Raw genomic sequence first — 17,796 nt, 5'->3', positions numbered from 1 at the left:
CTTGTAGACATTCTGCTTCACATAAGCCCTAGAGAAGTGGGTTCAGTGGCATTCTTGATTTCCTTCTTTCTACAAATAAGGGTCAGCTAACACTTGTAAGAACAGAAGGGCCTGTCTCACTCCCTGGCCATCTTGGCGGCTGCTCTTGGTTGGGGGCCATCCTGCACCTAAGGCAGGAAGGTGGAGGCCACAAAGAATATGAAAAAGTCTCTGGAGTTGATCAACTCTAGGCTCCAGCTCGTTATGAAAAGCAAGTACGTACTGGGGTACAAGTAGACTCTAAAGATGATCTGAGAAGGCAAAGCGAAAGCGGTCGTCCTCGCCAACAGCTGCTCAGTTTTGAGGAACTCTGAAATAGAGTACTGCATTATGTTAGTCAAAACTGGTGTCCATCACTACAGTGGCAATAATATTGAATTGGGCACAACGTGTGGGAAATACTATAGAGTATGAACACTGTCTACCACTGATCCAGGTGATTCTGATATCATTAGAAGCATGCCAGAACAGACTGGTGAAAAGTAAACCATGCAAAGATTTTCTTTAATAAAACGTGCCAGAGTTTATTTAAAAAAATAACAGAAGGGTTTTTCGGTTCATCATTGCTATTGTTTTTGTTTTTTTAAATTTCACACTGGTTCTTGATAAATTCTTAAGAGATAGTATAAACTCTCCAGTAATGTTTTCTCAAATCAGACCAGCTTTTTTCTAACCAAGGACAGTTTTTTAAATAATGATAAGAAGAGTACTTCTTCAAGATGAACCTGATGTCCTTCTGTTCTTAGTGCAATTAGTACTTTCCAGAGGTTCTCAACATCTCCATAATCTCTCTCTCCACTGATCCTTAGGGACACTGGCTTTGTAACTGCTTGCAGAAATCTAGAAAGAGTCACTGTGCCGTAGGTCCTTTGTGACTGTGGTCCAATAAATTTATTTTTTACTTAGAAATAATTTTTCTAGTGAAGAGTTAGAAATTAGGTTTTTTTTGCTTTGTTTAGGGTAGAGATCAAATGAAATATACTGGTAAATTCTAGGGCACAGACAGAAATAGCCACATTACTTGGTAAATTACCTGTAAGATTAATGCTGTATTTCTCTCATAGGCAAACTCAAATGCAGAGAACCCCAAGCTGATATCAGCAATGCTGTGTGCTGCTCTGTATCCAAATGTGGTGCAGGTAACAAAACATTCTGGAGGTGGTCCTCCCATTTTAGTTTGATTTGTAGCCAAGGGATATAAATTAGGATGTGCACACTAGTCCTCTTAGAGATATACACACACACGCACAGAGAGCCTGTTAAACTTAGTATATACTTCCAATCCTTTAATTCTCCAAATCTATATAAATATATCATTCAAGAACACATTTATTGTATAAAAGTAGGTGCTTTTAAAATCCTCCTGACATATTATCATACTCCAGAAATTAAAATAGACATAAACGTCACTCTGTCAGCCAATCTGTACGTACCTAACCTACATTAGATGGAAATTTGATTTTCCCACAGTTTCCCTTATGCCCTCTACTCTGGCCTAAAATTAGATAAGAACAAATCACACAAGTCAGGGTGGCCAGCCTTCTGGAAACCCTACCTGAGTATGCTCTTGGACATTTACCTGAGTTTTGATTATCCAGCCCTAATAAGGGACCATTTCAAACTTAGAAAGAATTTGAATTTGGCAGAGTACTGAATCATTTTCCAAGGCCTTAACTTTTTTGTTACATGTTCAGTTGACATCTGCTGATTAATTTATGACTAATTTTCTGCTTAGCATGTGCATGCTTTTCAAACCATTTGAAATTTACTTTTAAAAATCATTTGGATATAGATTTACTGGTTTTGATATTATACTGTAGTTATGTAAGATGTTACCATTGGAGGAAACTAGGTGAAGGGCACACAGAGAACTCTCTGTACTATTTTGTAACTTCCTATGAATCTACAGTAATTTCAAAATTAAAAGATTTTTTAAAAAAGAATGTGGGAAAAATCATTTGGAGACTTAAATTGTAGAAACAAAACCTAACTGTGGTATAAGAAACTTTAGATGATGCTGTGCAGAAGCTTTTTAGTTTGATATAATCCCATTTGTTTATTTTTCCTTTGGTTCCCTGTGCTTTTGGGGTTGTATTCATGAAGTCTGTACCCATTCTTACTTCCTGGAGTGTTTCCCCTATGTTTTCTTTAAGGAGTTTTATTGTTTCAGAATGTATATTTAATTCATTAACCCACTTTGAGTTGATTTTGGTATATGGTGAGAGGTACGGGTCTAGTTTCATTCTCCTACATATGTTTAGGTAAAAATCCCAGAAGGGAAATTTCAGAAAACCAGTACTGGAGCTGTCAGAATGCAACCCAAATCAGCTGAGTTGAAGTTTGTTACGAAGAATGATGGCTATGTACACATTCACCCTTCATCAGTGAACTATCAGGTGAGTGTGGTAGTAGGTACCTATGTTTACACATGGCAAGTCCTGGGGCGAGAAACACAGTCCCTTAAATTCAGCCAAACCTTGTTCTGTCGGTTGCTGTCCCCAGCAGCACCACTGACTTAGGGAAGGGTGAATAAGCATAAACAGACTGGAAATTGGACTATTTCTGGAAAGACTATTTCCATTTCAGGAAAATTCTGTTGGATACATAAAAAATGCTCAAGCCTGCTTTCAGCTGTAAAATTGTTTCTTTGCAATGGTGATTTCAGAAGTCATGTGCTAATTACATCACTGAACCTATGCCTTAAAAGGGAATGAATGACCTATTCTTGCCAATCCCGCTTCTGTAGCTCTCGTCCTTCCTCAGCCTGCTGCTGTAAAGCTTCTGCCCTCACCACTCCGCTAAACTCATCGAAGGTTGCGAGTAACCTCCTAGTTGTCAAATCCTGTGGGCTTCCGCCGGGCTCATCATAGTTGTACTTGCCTCTCAAATGGTACTTGTCATTGTGACCTGCCTTCCTCTTGAAATGATCTTTGATGTTCTTTTGGCTTCTTACTTAAGTAAATGTCACTTACTTCTCTCTCTCCAGTCAGCTCCTCTATCTCCTTGACTAGCTTCTCTTCCTTGGCCCTGAAATAGTGGTTCTGTTCTTTATCCTTATTTTCTCACTATAGTGTTCATACTCTTCGTGGACCCACCAAAGACACATCATCGCCTCTGGAAAACATCAGCCAGATGTCATCTTCTAGTCACCTCAAACTCAAAAGCGGAAAAATCAAACTCATTATCTCCCAGTTCATTCATCTCTTTCTGTGATCCCTGTCTTGGTAAATTACACCATCCAAATCGGAACCCTGACGTCGCATGGACTCCTGCTTCTTTTCTCCTTAATCCAATCCAATTGGTTACCAAGTCCCAGCAATGCCACCTTTTTGACATCTCTAAGATTTGCCTACTTCTCTTATCCCTACTGCCACTTCCTAAGTCCAAGCCCCAAACATCTATCTCTTGCCTGAAGTACTATAATAATATTACTTGTGGTGTTTTCTCTCTCCAACATTCTATACTACTGCTGCTAAAATTATCTTTGCAGAACATACATTTGACCGTGTCAATTTCTTGGTTAAATCCTCTTGTATGGAGCGTAATACAAATTCTCACGACTCTTCACATCTGGCCCCTTTCTATATATGTCCCCCACAACCACCCCCCATCATTCTGTGTGCTCCAGCAATACCAGACTACCAACAGTGTCCCTCAGTGTCATGACATGGAACATGCTGTTCTCTGTGCCTGGAATGCCGTTCTTATTCCCCAGCAAGCTCCTACTTATTCATTAAAAATGGATAAGTAGCTGCCATTAAAACTCACTTTCTTTAAAAGTCACTTCCTCGGTGTCCCTCTCCCTCCAAGTTGCTCCTTACTTCCGCTGTTCCACCATCATGTAGCGTGCATATGTCTATTGTGGCACTTATCACATTAGTTAATGGTATGTCTCCCTCATGGGATTGTGAAATCCCTGAAGACAAGAACTGAATTTTATTCATTTTTGCAGTCTCAATGTCTGGCACGGTGCCTGGCTGAAAGTACATGCTCAGTAAAGCGTTCAGGAGAGACAGAGGAGAAAAAGGAAAGGAGACCAGAGGAAGAGAGAGATTGAAATGTTAGAGCTTGTCAGCCCCCTGGAACTACTGAGGAAAGTGTCAGTAAGCATGAAAAGGATCTCCTGAAGCTCAGAGCAGTTTGAGGGCCAGGAGGTCATCTGCCCTCTCAGCTGTCTGTGTTCTCAGGAACCAGAGACCTGAGTTAGCTCCACGCCTGCTCTTTTGAGTTTACCATGACAGAATCCAAACCATTCATGCATCTATTCAATATCTACTAGCACTGTTGTAGGCCATGACGGATAACAGATGAGCCAGACAGACAAGGTCTCTGCCCTCAAGGAGCTTACATCCTAGTGGGGAAGACAGGTAAGAAATAAGTAAACAAATAATCTCAGGTTAGTGACAAATGCTGTGAAGAAAAATAAAGCAGGGGAGAGAGATTGAGAGTGGCAGGAGAGGGGAAGGACCCTTTTACATGGGGTGGTCAGGGAAGAACTCTCTGAGGTGAGGAGAAAACAACTGAGCAGATCCTAAATGAAGTGAAGAGCGAGCCATGCAGCTCTCTGAGGAGAGAACGTGCCAGCGGAGGAAATAAGAGCAACGACCACGAGGTGGGAGCGTATTTGGTGTGTTTCAGGAAATGTAAGGCGGCGGCCAGTATAAGTGGAGTGGGATGATTAGGGGTGACAGCGGGGAGGAGAGGTGCTGGGACAGGCAGGCAGGGGTCAGGGGGTCTAGGACCTTGTAGGCCATGGTGAGGATTTTAGATTTTATCTCCGGGAAACCACTGGAGAGTTTTGAGCTATAATTGGATTTGTTGTGAAAAGATCACTGTGGCCGCTGTGTGGAAAAGAGACTGTGAAGGTGCAAAAATAGAAGCAGGGCGGCACTTCGGAGGCCATTGCAGCATCTCCATGAGGTGGTGACGGTGTATGCTAGTGGCAGCTGTAGCAGTGGGGAGAACATGTCAATTCATTATGTGTTCTGAAAACAGCTCACAGGACTTAGTGACAATACGGTTGGAGTGAGGGAAAAAGAGCAATTGAGCGTGACTGCAATTGGGGCTTGAGCACCTGGGTGAATGGGAGTGTCATTTACTGAGATGGGGAACACGGCAAAGAGGGCGAATCAAGAATTCTTTTGAACACAGGAAGTTTGAGACGCCTATTAGATGTCCAAGTGGAGATGGCAAGTAGGTTTTTGCATAGGCAAGTCTGGAGCTCAGGGGAAAGGTCCAGGCTGGAGAAAAATATTGAGAGTCATTAAGGAACAGGTGGTATTTAAATCCCTAGGACTGGTGGGGTTCCCCTTATGTTGCCAGTGACATCACTGTTGTCATCTAAGGTTTCATGTTTCAGGTCAGACACTTTGACAGCCCCTACCTGTTGTACCACGAGAAGATCAAAACTAGCCGGGTATTCATCCGGGACTGCAGCGTGGTGTCTGTGTACCCACTGGTCTTGTTCGGCGGAGGCCAAGTGAGCGTGCAGCTTCAAAGGGGAGAGTTCGTTGTCTCCTTGGATGATGGTTGGATCCGTTTTGTAGCTGCTTCCCATCAGGTAAAGGGATAATTGGTCTGTTGTATGAGGCTTAGGTCATGAGGGGCTTTGATACTATGAAATATAGGGCACTCCTTCAGGGACAAGGGACAACAGAGCTAATTAAGAGTGAAGGACGGATTTACAGTGAGACAATAAGAAAGAGAAGTGAGGCCATGGGTGGAGCCCTAGTAAGAGTTCCAGGAGCTTACTGGGAGGGGAAGCCCAGGATGGGTTGGGATTGGTGTCAAAGGTTTAGGACAGAAGCCACAGGGTGAGGCTGATGGACCTTCCTTATTGTTATACAAATAATATATGTTCACCAAAGAAAAGATCAGAAAATACAGATAAGCAAAAATAAGTAAGTAAAAATCACCCTGATTCCACCACTACCATTAAAAAAAGGGGGGGGGGGCTGACCTGTGGCTCACTTGGGAGAGTGCGGTGCTGATAGCACCAAGGCCACGGGTTCGGATCCCTATAGGATGGCCGGTCAGCTCACTTTAGTGGTGCTGACAACACCAAGTCAAGTGTTAAGATCCCTTTACCGGTCATCTTTAAAAAAAAGATATGGGGCTGGCTGGAAGTTCCGTTGGTTAGAGTGTAGCCTTGTAACTCCAAGGTCAAGGGTTCGGTTCCCCATACCAGCTAGCTGCCAAAAAAAGAGAGAATGGGTCTGAATTCTCCTTTTATTCTCAGGTCTCGATTATTCACTATATGGGACCTCTGTGAAAAACACTTCAAGGAGAGTATATGTTTAAGAAATAAAAATTCTTTTTAGCATTTGCATCTGTTAGAATTCTTATATTGTAAGAAGCAGAAACACCAACTCAAACATTAAAGAAAATTGATTGGCATATTTAACTGTAAGCAACACTGTCCAAAAGAAATGTGATATAAGCCACATAGATAATTTTAATTGTTCTAGTAGCCACATTTTAAAAAGTGAAAATAGGTGAAATTGATCTTAATATATTTCATCTTCAACATGTAATTAATATAAAAAATTATTGAGATATTTTACATTCTCTTTTCATACTAAGTCTTCAATATCTTGTGTGTATTTTACGCTGAGAGCACCTCTCAGTGTGAACTGGCCACATTTCATGTGGTTATTAGATAAACCACACGTGACTAGTAGCTGCTGTATCGGACAGAGCAGGTCAAGAGGGCCAGGCAGGTTGGTTAGGTTCAGCAGCTCGGTGACATCAGAAGCCTGGCTGACCCTGCGGTAGGAGGATGGCTGCAGTAGCTCCTGGTTTCACATCTGTGCAGCACACAGTTCAGAAAGGGACACAGAAACCTTCTTGCCTAAAAGCTCCATCAAAGCTCCCCTCCCGGGCCGGCCCATGGCTCACTTGGGAGAGTGTGGTGCTGATAACACCAAGGCCACGGGTTCGGATCCCTATATAGGGATGGCCGGTTAGCTCACTTCAGAGAACGTGGTGCTGACAACACCAAGCCAAGGGTTAAGATCCCCTTACCAGTCATTTAAAAAAACAAACAAACAAAAAAAAACCCCTCTCCTAAACCAATTCCTGTGGCCAAGGGATGCCCTGGGTTTGAAGGCCAGGAGTACTCGATCCTTCACTCTGGCAAGGCCCACAGCATGAATGTGCTTGAGTCAGAGCAGGGTGCAAAGCACACGTTGCCACACAGTGGGGGAGGGGCAAAACAGATGTTACAAAGACATCTACAGTGCCACCACATCAGCATAAGCAAAATGCCATAAAGGCATAAAATGCATCCCAAAGCTAGAGGTTTATTGGTTTGCCTGATTTGTACCATTTTTAATTCTTCATTTTTATTCCTGCTTCTCCTCTTGAGGCAAATTGTAAAAGGTGACCAAGCTTTAATATGGAGAGCCCTACATAAGAGCCATAATTCCAGATTTAATCTTTTCTTTAAATGAGATGTGGTAGAAGAGTTTTTATATAATGGACCACATTTAGTGTACTACAGAATGAAAACGTTTCTTTTTTTTTCCTTTCAATGGAGTGAAAATTAATAACATAAATCTAAATAATGATAATTATAATTGGTATATTTCCCTCTAATTTATCCTCCCCTGTTGCTCCAAGCATTGCTTATACTGTGGCTTTCATTTTAGGTGGCCGAATTAGTAAAGGAACTTCGTTGTGAACTTGACCAGCTCCTCCAGGATAAAATAAAAAACCCGAGCATAGATCTGTGTACATGTCCTCGAGGATCCCGGATCATCAGCATGATTGTGAAACTTGTCACCACACAATAAAGACCTGTTTTAGGAGAGTGCTTGCTGCTCACCTGCTTCCTGCTCACCTGGGAAATAACAGCAGCAGCTCTACCTCGAACCACAGACCTGTGCTGGGCTGGCCCTGGAGAAGTAGCTCAGGCCGAGCTGCACCAAGCGCTGAGGCACCACATACCCTGGGGGACCTTTTCCAGACATTACTTTGAACAGAGCTGCAGACACTCCCAGCACAATTTGGAGTGTCAGTGGTGAGACAGTTTAAAACAGCTTGCCTGCCTTTTTCTCTGTGATTATTCTGAGTGAATGAAATTCACCTGAAACACAAAAGTGAATGTTTGATACAACTCTGTTTTAATCTATATAATCCTTTTCTCTTGCTTTTTACTGGGGTAAGACAGGGGCATGAGGAGAAATACCCATTGTTGATATTTTTTAGGTCATAAAGGCTCAACTGAGAAGTAGAACAGAGAAGGGAAAAAAGAAAAACAGGAAAAAAAATCATGTTAACAAGAAAAATAATTTCATTGTAGGCTGTTGGTTACTGAGTAAACTTGCTTTGTGAGGGATTTTTATTTGTACCCATTAAAGGTCAGCTTAAACAAATTTAATGAGTTCTGTTTTGGTATGAAAATGCAAGCTGGTCTTGTCCGTAACACTCCTGTTCTTAAAAGCACAACAATCTGGGTGTGTTTGTTCTATAAGTTCTCCATTTAGGAATCTTTACTCTCTCTTATGAACTCACCCCCATCCAATGGCCATATTTCACATTATCCAGTGGAGAATTTTATGGTATTCTGAGGGCAAATTGGCATGGTTTTTGTAGAAAAGGTTGCCGTAATAGTATTAGATGTACAGCCATAAAAATGTCCTCTATGAAATAGCTTGTTTTCAACTACCACTTAGGTTAATGGGGCACTAGCATTTCGAAAAAATATAAATACATTTACAGTTTCCCTGGACATTTTTCAGTGTGGCCAGGAGGAATCCCAAAGAGCTGAGTGGAAAAAATATTCTCCTATTTGTCTAGCCTCAGGACAGAATCACTACAGGTTTCATACTGTAGATAGAATTCAAACACCTCAGTGAAGGGTGTTCATTTTTCAAGGTATTATTTTAGTTAAGTTTTCAGGAAATCTCCTAGGCTGTCCAAAATAATCATTATCAAGTGTGTTTAAGCTTTGGTACACTTGAAGAGCTTTACTCTAAGCAGTATTTTTAAAAGGCATCAATTCATGTCTTCGCTTTAAATTAAAAATATACATAAGCACAGCACCCACAGAATCCAAGTTCTGACTTGCTGTTGAAACAAGGTTCATATTGCAGAATTAATTAAGCTGAGACCTTTAAAAGAAATGAAGAAGAAAATTGCACTACCCTCTAAAAAATTGTTTCAAACCCAGTTTTGACTCTTGGTGCTACAGTGGAGCTTATGCTGCCCTAGCTAGAGCCATCTGCCCAAGCAGACCCGCAGCTTTTAACACATTTGCAGCAGAGCATACAACTGGCAGGTATTTAACGACAAAACATTCCATCCAGAGTGCTGAGAAATTGCTCCCCTCAGGGAAGTCAGTTTTTGGACTGGTCACTTCCAGCCACATACAAATGCACAAATACTATTATTTTATAGATGTGCCAGAATGTGAAAAAGGTTGGGAATCCTTAAGGCACCAAATAACAAAATCCCCACCCCCAAAATAACTTTGTAAGCTCAATGTTAAAATTATGAAATAAGATTTCTAATTTGCAATTAAAGATCAGAATACGGTATAATATGTCAAGGTGAAACTGGATTTCTGAGCCCCAACAAGATTGTCAACATTTAATGTAATTTTATGGAGAGCTTGGTAAATGGTTTCTTAAAACATTTGTTTTTCTTTTACTGGAATCTAGCTAGGAAACAATATTAATAAAGTACTTGCTATGAAATGAGTCTGCACTGCTGTTTTGTCCTATGTCTAATTGAAAAGTCTCAGGAAATGAGACTAGCCTAACATTCTGATGGTCATAGGCTGACAAAGTGTTAGCTTTGTCTTCTTCCTTGAGTTCCATAGCTGATTATTACAACTCAAACTCCCTGGCAGTTAATGAACCTTGATCTTTATCCTTCCAGTCTATTATCTGAGCAGCTTAATTTAAATACTATATCTAAGCACAGCATGTGGATCTGCAGGCATATGGTAAAAGTTAGGGAAAATTAAAGTATAGCAAATGTAAGGCATTAGGACTCAGGGGGTGATTTTCAGATGCAGCTTAGGCTGGCTCTGTGGGGACTCCTCTCTGTGCTGTGTTCTCTTAATTGCTGGACCTAGTTGAGCTCAGGCTTTACACTCTGAAGATGTCTTGTGGGTATCACCCAGTTGCCACATGTATGGTTAGGTTAGGGCTAAGGATTAGGGCCCACAGAACCTGCAAACCCATTGTGGAGACTGGGTCACAGACCCCTCACATGCCAGGCTGGGTCACCAGACCCCTCACATGTAGGTCCATGAGCTAGGTAATTGGGAAAGATCCCGGGAGCCACTGGCAGATGACGTGGGCTCAGACCTCAGCTTCCTTAGCAGCAGCAGCAGCTTACAGATGTGGCAATGGCAGCTAAGGTGGCCTCCAGCAGCAGTAGCGGCCTCCCCTTCCCCGGGGTGCAAGTCAGGCAGCCCAGGAACACCTGGGTGCACATACACATGCACAATTTCATTAGACAATAACCAAGGAACACCTGGGCGCATGTGCATATTTACATCAAATGTTTGGCAAGACTCCGAACCCCTGAGGGACTCTGACATTTTTCTATATTTTCCCCACACCACATAAATAATGGATTCCTGGAGGTAGCAGGATATGCTCACACTGCCATTATTATGCTTGAACAACCTAGGCAAATGCTGGCTTTTTCCTCCTAAATCACATGGGAATTAAGCATAATTCCTAGGGCTTATTTCCTAGGGGAAAGTTTGCTTAAATACTCAGCCACTTAATAAATACAAGGTTAGCTGTTGTTTTGAGAAATTAGATCTTGATCATAAATCTGTGTCAGCCAGTATTTTGAGTGCTTGCAGTACAGAGTGCCCCAGATGGAAACAACAGAAACAGCTACCACAATTTGTTACAGTGCTAGTTTCAGACTACTCCATAGTGATAGGTTTCTTCCATGTCTTTTGGCCTCATAAATGTAAAACTATGCAATGACCAGACCAACAGTTAACCATGGAGTCATTAACATTGAAAGACTTTTTGTCATTTCTACATTATCACCCCTGAAATGATACATCAAAGAGATTAATTATAACAAATACAGTACCCTGTGAAGACTGTGAAGAAGTTTCCCCACTGGAGAAAATGTAGTTTTTATTTGTTTTAAACTAGTGGTTCCCAGTTGGGGGCAATTTTGCCCCTGGGGGAACATTTGGCAATATCCAAAGACATTGGACAGCTTGGGGATGGGGGTTACTGCTGGCATCTAGTGGTTAGAGGCCAGGAATGCTGTTAAATATTCTACAAGGTACAGGTTACCCCCAACAAAAAATTATCCAATCCAAAATGTCAATAGTGCCAAGGTAAAGAAAACCCTGTTTTAAACAAAATGAGATAGGTAACCACTTACAAAGTCTAATTAATAGCTATTAGATATAAATTATGCCCATAGACATCTCTTAAAATGGAAGTATATTTTGGACTACTAAAAGTGAAAATCTCTGCCAAATGAACTCAAATATGTACTGAGTGAGTAAGAGCTCATGAGTACATAGTGCTGTTATCAAGAATAGAGAGTACTTAACAATTTCAGGAAACTATATGTAAAAATGGGAAAAGCTATGCACAGATGGATAGGGATACCTTTACTTTAAAAACATGTTCTATCATTAAATTTTGTTTTGTTTTGTTTTTAAATCACTTATTTTGAGAATGTGAAGATATGACTTCTAATACTGCAAATACTTGCCACTGCAAGACCGAAATTCTCACACTTAGGTTCACATTAAGATGTTTAAAACATACACCCTTACCTTATCTCTGTGTTAACTGAACAAAGTTCAACCTACTAGACTTTGACCATGTAGGGGAAATATAGGAAAATGGTCAGGGCCCCTCAGATGTTCAGAATCTTGCTGAGCATTTGATGTAAATATGCACGTGCGCCCAGGTGTTCTTTGGTTATTGTTAATGTAGTTGCGCATGTGCACCCAGCTGTCCTGGGTTATTGGACTTAAGTATAAAAGACTAGCAGCTCTGATCTACAGGGCCCCTGCCCCTGGGATGTCCCCAGGGGAGTCACAGGGAGACCGCCACCACCTGCTGGATCTACTGTAAGCTGCCACCACCAAGGAAGCTGAGAACTGAGCTTGTGCTGTCTGCCAATGGCTCCCAGGATCTTTCCCAATTACCTAGTGTGGACCTGCATGTGAGGGGTCTGTGACCCAGTCTGTACAATGTGTTTGAAGGGTCTTTGGGCCATAACCCGTATCCTGGACAATACAAATGGAAACAGTGTAACTAACATAATGAAATACTTTGGTTTTAGTTATGAATTGCATAACAATACAATTGGCGTAGTCACTTAACCCTACAATTGGCTACGTCGGCAGGATTCTGACAATAGCACTAACCAGACAGGCCAATATGCTAAAACACAAACAGGGTTTTTTAAAAAAAGGACTTTATTGCTAGGGCTCAGACCCCTCAAACCCGTTGTACAGACTGGGTCACAAACCCCTCACCTGCAGGCCTACAAGCTAGGTAATAGGAAAAAGATCCTGGGAGCTGTGGTTAAAGATTAATAGGCTTTATTCAGATGCAAGCTCAGGTAGCTAGCAGCAGCTGCCCTAGTGGCCTCCTGGGGTGTCCTGAGAGTCCTGTGGATCAGAGCCATTCATCCTTTATACTTAAGTGCAATAACTCAGGAACACCTGGGCACAAGTCAGACAATCCAGGAACACCTAGGTGCCCATGCACATCCATAGATAATGGCTGTAAAGTAAGAAATCATAACTAAAGCCAAAATGTTTCATTATTTTAGTTATTATTTTAGTTATACTAAGTTTCCATTTGTATTGTCAGGGCTAGGGCTCAGATCCTCCAAACCCATTGTACAGACTGGGTCACCAGACCCGTCACATGCCAGGCTGGGTCCCTACACCCCTCACACGCAGGTCCATGTTAGGTAGTTGGGAAAAATTCCAGGAGCTGCTGGCAGATGACATGAGCTCAGTCCTCAGCTTCCTCAGTGGCAGCAGCTTACAGGTCTGGCAGTGGCAGTGGCCTTGCAGAGGGTCCTGGGGGCATTAGCAGTAGCAGTGGCCCCCAGCAGCAGTAGTGGCCGCCCCATACCCCCCCATGGGGGGGGCATCCCGGGGATGGGAGGCACCGTGGATCACAGCCACTCATACTTAAGTCCATAACCTAATACACCTGGGTGCATGTGTGCAATTACACTAGAGGATAACTAAGGAACACCTGAGCACACGTGCCTATTTACATCAAATGCTCGGCAATATTCTGAACATCTGAGGGGCCCTGACCATTTTTCCTATATTCTCCCAACAATAGCCAAGGAACACCTGGGCACACGTGCAGTTATCATTTACATCAAATGCTTGGCAAGATTCCGAACCCCCAGCCCCAGGGATCCTGACCATTTACTTTTCATTTTCCCTACAAGGATGTATAGCTCAATAGAGATATGACTACACAATGTTTAAATCTAATGTGAAGCCTAATTAGGAACTTTAATTTCTAGGCTCAGTAACCCTTCTTCTATAGTTTGAACTGGAAAAATCGGTTTATTTTAGGACTTGATTATTAACAAGATTACCAGACAGAATGACAAAGATATGTTATGCTCTTTAGAAGACAGATGTCTTTACAAATCAGGGGCCATGCTATATGATATGAAGGAAACTAATCCACTGATTATAGACCCAGCACAAAACAATCAGTAATTAGAGACATTTCTGTTAATGCTGCCCTTCTGTCTCTGAAATTCACCTGTGCACTTTTCCATTTAAACTCCAGCTGTCCCCATTATTTTAATCCATAAATCTTTATACCGTCCTTTTACACAGTAAGCATGGCTAAGACTGAATTAATTGAGACATGCAATCTGATTAGTTAACAAGAAGGCTGACTGTCCAGTTTATAACTAAAGTGTGCTACATGGCTAGTTTGAAACCCATATTGGGGTTGCAGAAATGCCTCCCACATTTATGCTTATAATTTCAACTTGACTAACATATATTTTTTTGTTTGTTTGTTTTTTGACTGGTAAGGGGATCGCAACCCTCGGCACAGTGTGGTCTGCACCACACTCAGCCAGTGAGCGCACTGGCCATCCCTATATAGGATCCGAACCCACGGCCTTGGCGCTACCAGCACTGCACTCTCCCGAGTGAGCCACGGGGCCGGACCTTAACTAACATTTTTTTTTTTTTTTTTTTTGTCTTTTTCGTGACCGGCACTCAGCCAGCGAGTGCTCCGGCCATTCCTATATAGGATTCGAACCCGCGGCGGGAGCGTCGCTGCGCTCCCAGCCATGCACTCTCCCCAGTGCGCCACGGGCTCGGCCCTTAACTAACATATTTTAAGCAGGTGCCATGTGCCAGTCACCCTGCTAGGAACTCAGGATACAAAGATAAACAGGGACACAGGAGAAACAAAACAAAGTTTACTTGAATAAATTTAACCTGAGACATAATTTCATAATTTCACCTCTGGGAGGGTGTCTGAAGGATCTGAAGAGTCTAGATGCTTGGTTTGTTGAAAGTAAATAGAAGGAAGCTAAGGGCTTCAACCAAGTCTCTTTTTTTTTGGACAGCTGGTTGGTTCAGGGATCCAAACACCTTGACCTATCTTGGATTAAAAAAACACTGTGCTCTAACCAACTGAGGTAACTAGCCAGCCCCAAGTCTCTTAATTGTGCTTTATAATACTGTCTCATCACACTCAGTAATTAGGGTGTGCTCCTTTAAATTTGGTAAGCAAACTTCTCCATATAACCAAAACAGAAATTATAGGAAATAAACTGATGACCTGCTCTCTCTTCAAAATGTGTTTGGGTAATGTTAAGTAAAGAAAGAAGAACACAAAAGAACATATAGTAAGTGAGTTCAGCAAGGCCGTAGGATAGAAGACCAATACACAAAAACCAACCATTTCTATATACTGTACTAGCGTACTAGCAATTAACAATTAGAAAATGAAACTAAGAAAACTAATTCCATGCATAATAGTATCGAAAAGAATAAGATACCTAAGAATAAATTTAACAAAAGAAGAGTAAAACTTGTACAGTGAAAACTACACAACACTGCTGTAAGACATTAAAGAAGATCTAAATAAATAGAGAGGTATTCCAGGTTCATGAAATGTAAGACAGCATTTTTGAAGATGGCAACTCTCCCCAAGTTGATCCAACACAATCCCTATCTAAATCCCTGCAGGCATTTTTTGCAGGAATTTACAGCCTGACCCCAAATATATATGGAAATGCAAAGAATATTCAAACAGTCTTTAAAAGGAACAAAGTTGAAGGACTTACATTATGGATTTCAAACCTTACTTGTAAAGCAAAAGTAATTAATACAGTGTGTTATGAATATAAAGATAGGTATATAGATCAATGGAACACAACTGCAAGCCCAGAAATAAACTCTTACACTAAAAGATTTTTTTTTTTTTTTTGGTGGCTGGCTGGTATGTGGATCTCAACCTTTGACCCTGGTGTATAATACCGTGCTCTAACCAAGCTAATCTGCCAGCCCCACAACCAACTTATTTTTAATAAAAGCGCCAAGGCAGTTCAATGGAGAAAGAATAGTCTTTTCAACAAATGGTACTGGGATAATTGGATATCCTCGTGCAAAAAAGATGAATTTAGACCCTTAACTCACACCATACACAAAAATTAACTCAAAATAGAGTAAAAGCCTAAGTTTTACAGCTAATTAAAACTTTTTAAAGAAACATAAGGGCTGGCTCATTAGCTCACTTGATTAGGTCGTAGTGTTGGTAACACTAAAATCAAGGGTTCAGATCCCCATACCAGTCAACCACCTGAAAAAAAAAAAAAAAAGACGATCTTTGTGACCCTTGTTAAGAAAAGAGAAAAGAGTTTTTAGATACAAAAAATAATAAAATTAAAATTTTAAAAAAGGGGCTGGCCAGTTAGTTTAGATGGTTAGACCATGGTGTTATAATACCAAGGTCAAGGGTTTGGATTGCTACACTGGCCAGCTGCCAAAAAGTCAAAAAATAAATAAATAAAATAATGAAAATAATTTTTAAAAAATTAATTTAAAAATATATTTAAAAAAGAATTTTTAAAAAAGGATTTTTAGATATAATACCAAAAGCATAATCCATAAAAGAAAAATAATTGATAAACTGTATTTAGTTTAAAAAGTTAGCATTTCAAAAGCACCATTGAGAAAATACAAGGAAGGGAGAAAATATTTGCAAATCATGTATCGTTTAAACCACTTGTTTCTAGAATGTACAAAGAACTGTTATAACTCAAGTAGACAAATACCCTATCTTAAAAATGACCAAAATATTAGCATAAATATTTAACCAAAGAACATACACAAAAGGCTTAATACACACATGAAAAGATGCTCAATATCTTTAGTCACTAGGGGAATACAAAACAAGACCACAATGAGATACAACTTCACAACCACTAGAATGGCTATGATCGAAAAGACACATAACAAGTGCTGGTAATAATGTAGGGAAATTGGAACTCTCATACAATGCTGATGGAAAGTAAAATGCAGCACAATGGAAAACAGTTTGACAATTTCTTAAAATGTTAAACATAAGTTTATCATATAACCCAGCAACTCCCCTCCTAGGTATTTCACCCAAGAGAAATGGAAATATATGTCCACACAAAGACTTGTCACGAATGTTCACAGCAGCATTATTCATAATAGCCAAAAACTGGTAAGAATCCAAATATCCATCAACTGATAAATGAATAAACAAAATGTATATTCATAATGGAATATTATCTGGCAATAAAAAAGAACAAACTACTAATGCATGCTATGATATGGATGAAATTCAAAAACATTATGCTATGTAGAAGCCAGACACAAAGACCACATACTATATTTATTTATGTAAGATGTACAGAAAAATCAAATCTATAGATGCAAAAAGTAGATCAGTGCCTGCTTGGGGCTGAGGGCATGAGAATGGAGTTTGACTGCAAATGGGACATCTTTTGGGTATGATGGAATGTTAAAAAATTAGATTGTATTTGTAACAAAGAATATGCCAATAAAAAAATTAGACTGTGTTGATGGCTGCACAACTCCATAAATTACTAAAAATCAGCGAATTATACACTGAAAATGGACGAACTGTATGGTATATTAATAATACCTCAATAAAACTCTTAAAAAACGTGTGCAAAAAATATGTATGAAGATATTTTTGACTGGAGAAAGAAAAATAGGGGCTGATTCACACAGGAAAGCCTGGTGCTGATAACATTAAGGTTAAGGGTTTGGATCCCCATAGCTGCCAACTGCCAAAAAAAAAAAAGAAAAGAAAAGAAAAAGAAAATAGTAACTTTACAGTGGAGAAACCTGACAGAAAACCACCTTGACCAAGTGATCACAGTGTCACCAGAAATGGAACAAATCAATATCACATGCCTCCTGATATGATGTACTGAGAAGAACACTCTATCATCTCTAGGGTATTCCTACCCAAAAAATGCATACTCTGAACTGAACAATAAGGAAACATCAGACAAACCCGAACTGAGCATTATTGCACAAAAGAACTGGCCTGTATTCAAAAATGTCATGAAAGTCAAAGAAACACTGAGGAACTAGTCCAGATTAAAGGAAACTAAAGAGACCTGACAATTGAACGAAATACATGATACAAATAAAAACAACTTTTTTTGCTATAAAGAACTTTGAGACAATAGGCAAAATCTGGATAAAGTCTGTATTAAAATGGTACCGTATCCTGGTCAAGA

General features: G+C 40.5%; 1 protein-coding gene and 1 pseudogene across 5 annotated transcripts in view; both read left to right on the top strand.

The window, feature by feature from the left end:
• The window catches only part of DHX57 (DExH-box helicase 57), a 63,993-nt gene extending 54,293 nt beyond the window's left edge, over window positions 1-9,700 (top strand). For 4 of the 5 annotated variants that reach the window (XM_063078565.1, XM_063078562.1, XM_063078564.1 and 1 more), the window contains 4 exons: window positions 1,104-1,178; window positions 2,301-2,435; window positions 5,399-5,599; window positions 7,689-9,700. In XM_063078565.1, the coding sequence (XP_062934635.1) occupies window positions 1,104-1,178; window positions 2,301-2,435; window positions 5,399-5,599; window positions 7,689-7,832 (555 nt within the window). In that variant the 3' untranslated portion in view covers window positions 7,833-9,700. Of the gene's footprint in view, window positions 1-1,103; window positions 1,179-2,300; window positions 2,436-3,110; window positions 3,404-5,398; window positions 5,600-7,688 lie in introns of those variants that run through there. The other variant, XM_063078566.1, reaches the window with a different exon arrangement.
• Window positions 199-556, top strand: LOC134363202 (large ribosomal subunit protein eL30-like; annotated as a pseudogene).
• Window positions 9,701-17,796: the final 8,096 nt, after the last annotated feature.

Source organism: Cynocephalus volans, chromosome 14 (genome assembly GCF_027409185.1).
Source record: "Cynocephalus volans isolate mCynVol1 chromosome 14, mCynVol1.pri, whole genome shotgun sequence".
In the NCBI taxonomy this organism is placed as follows: domain Eukaryota; kingdom Metazoa; phylum Chordata; class Mammalia; order Dermoptera; family Cynocephalidae; genus Cynocephalus; species Cynocephalus volans.
Note: the sequence above shows the minus strand (reverse complement) of the source record. Positions and strands in the feature narration are given on the sequence as shown.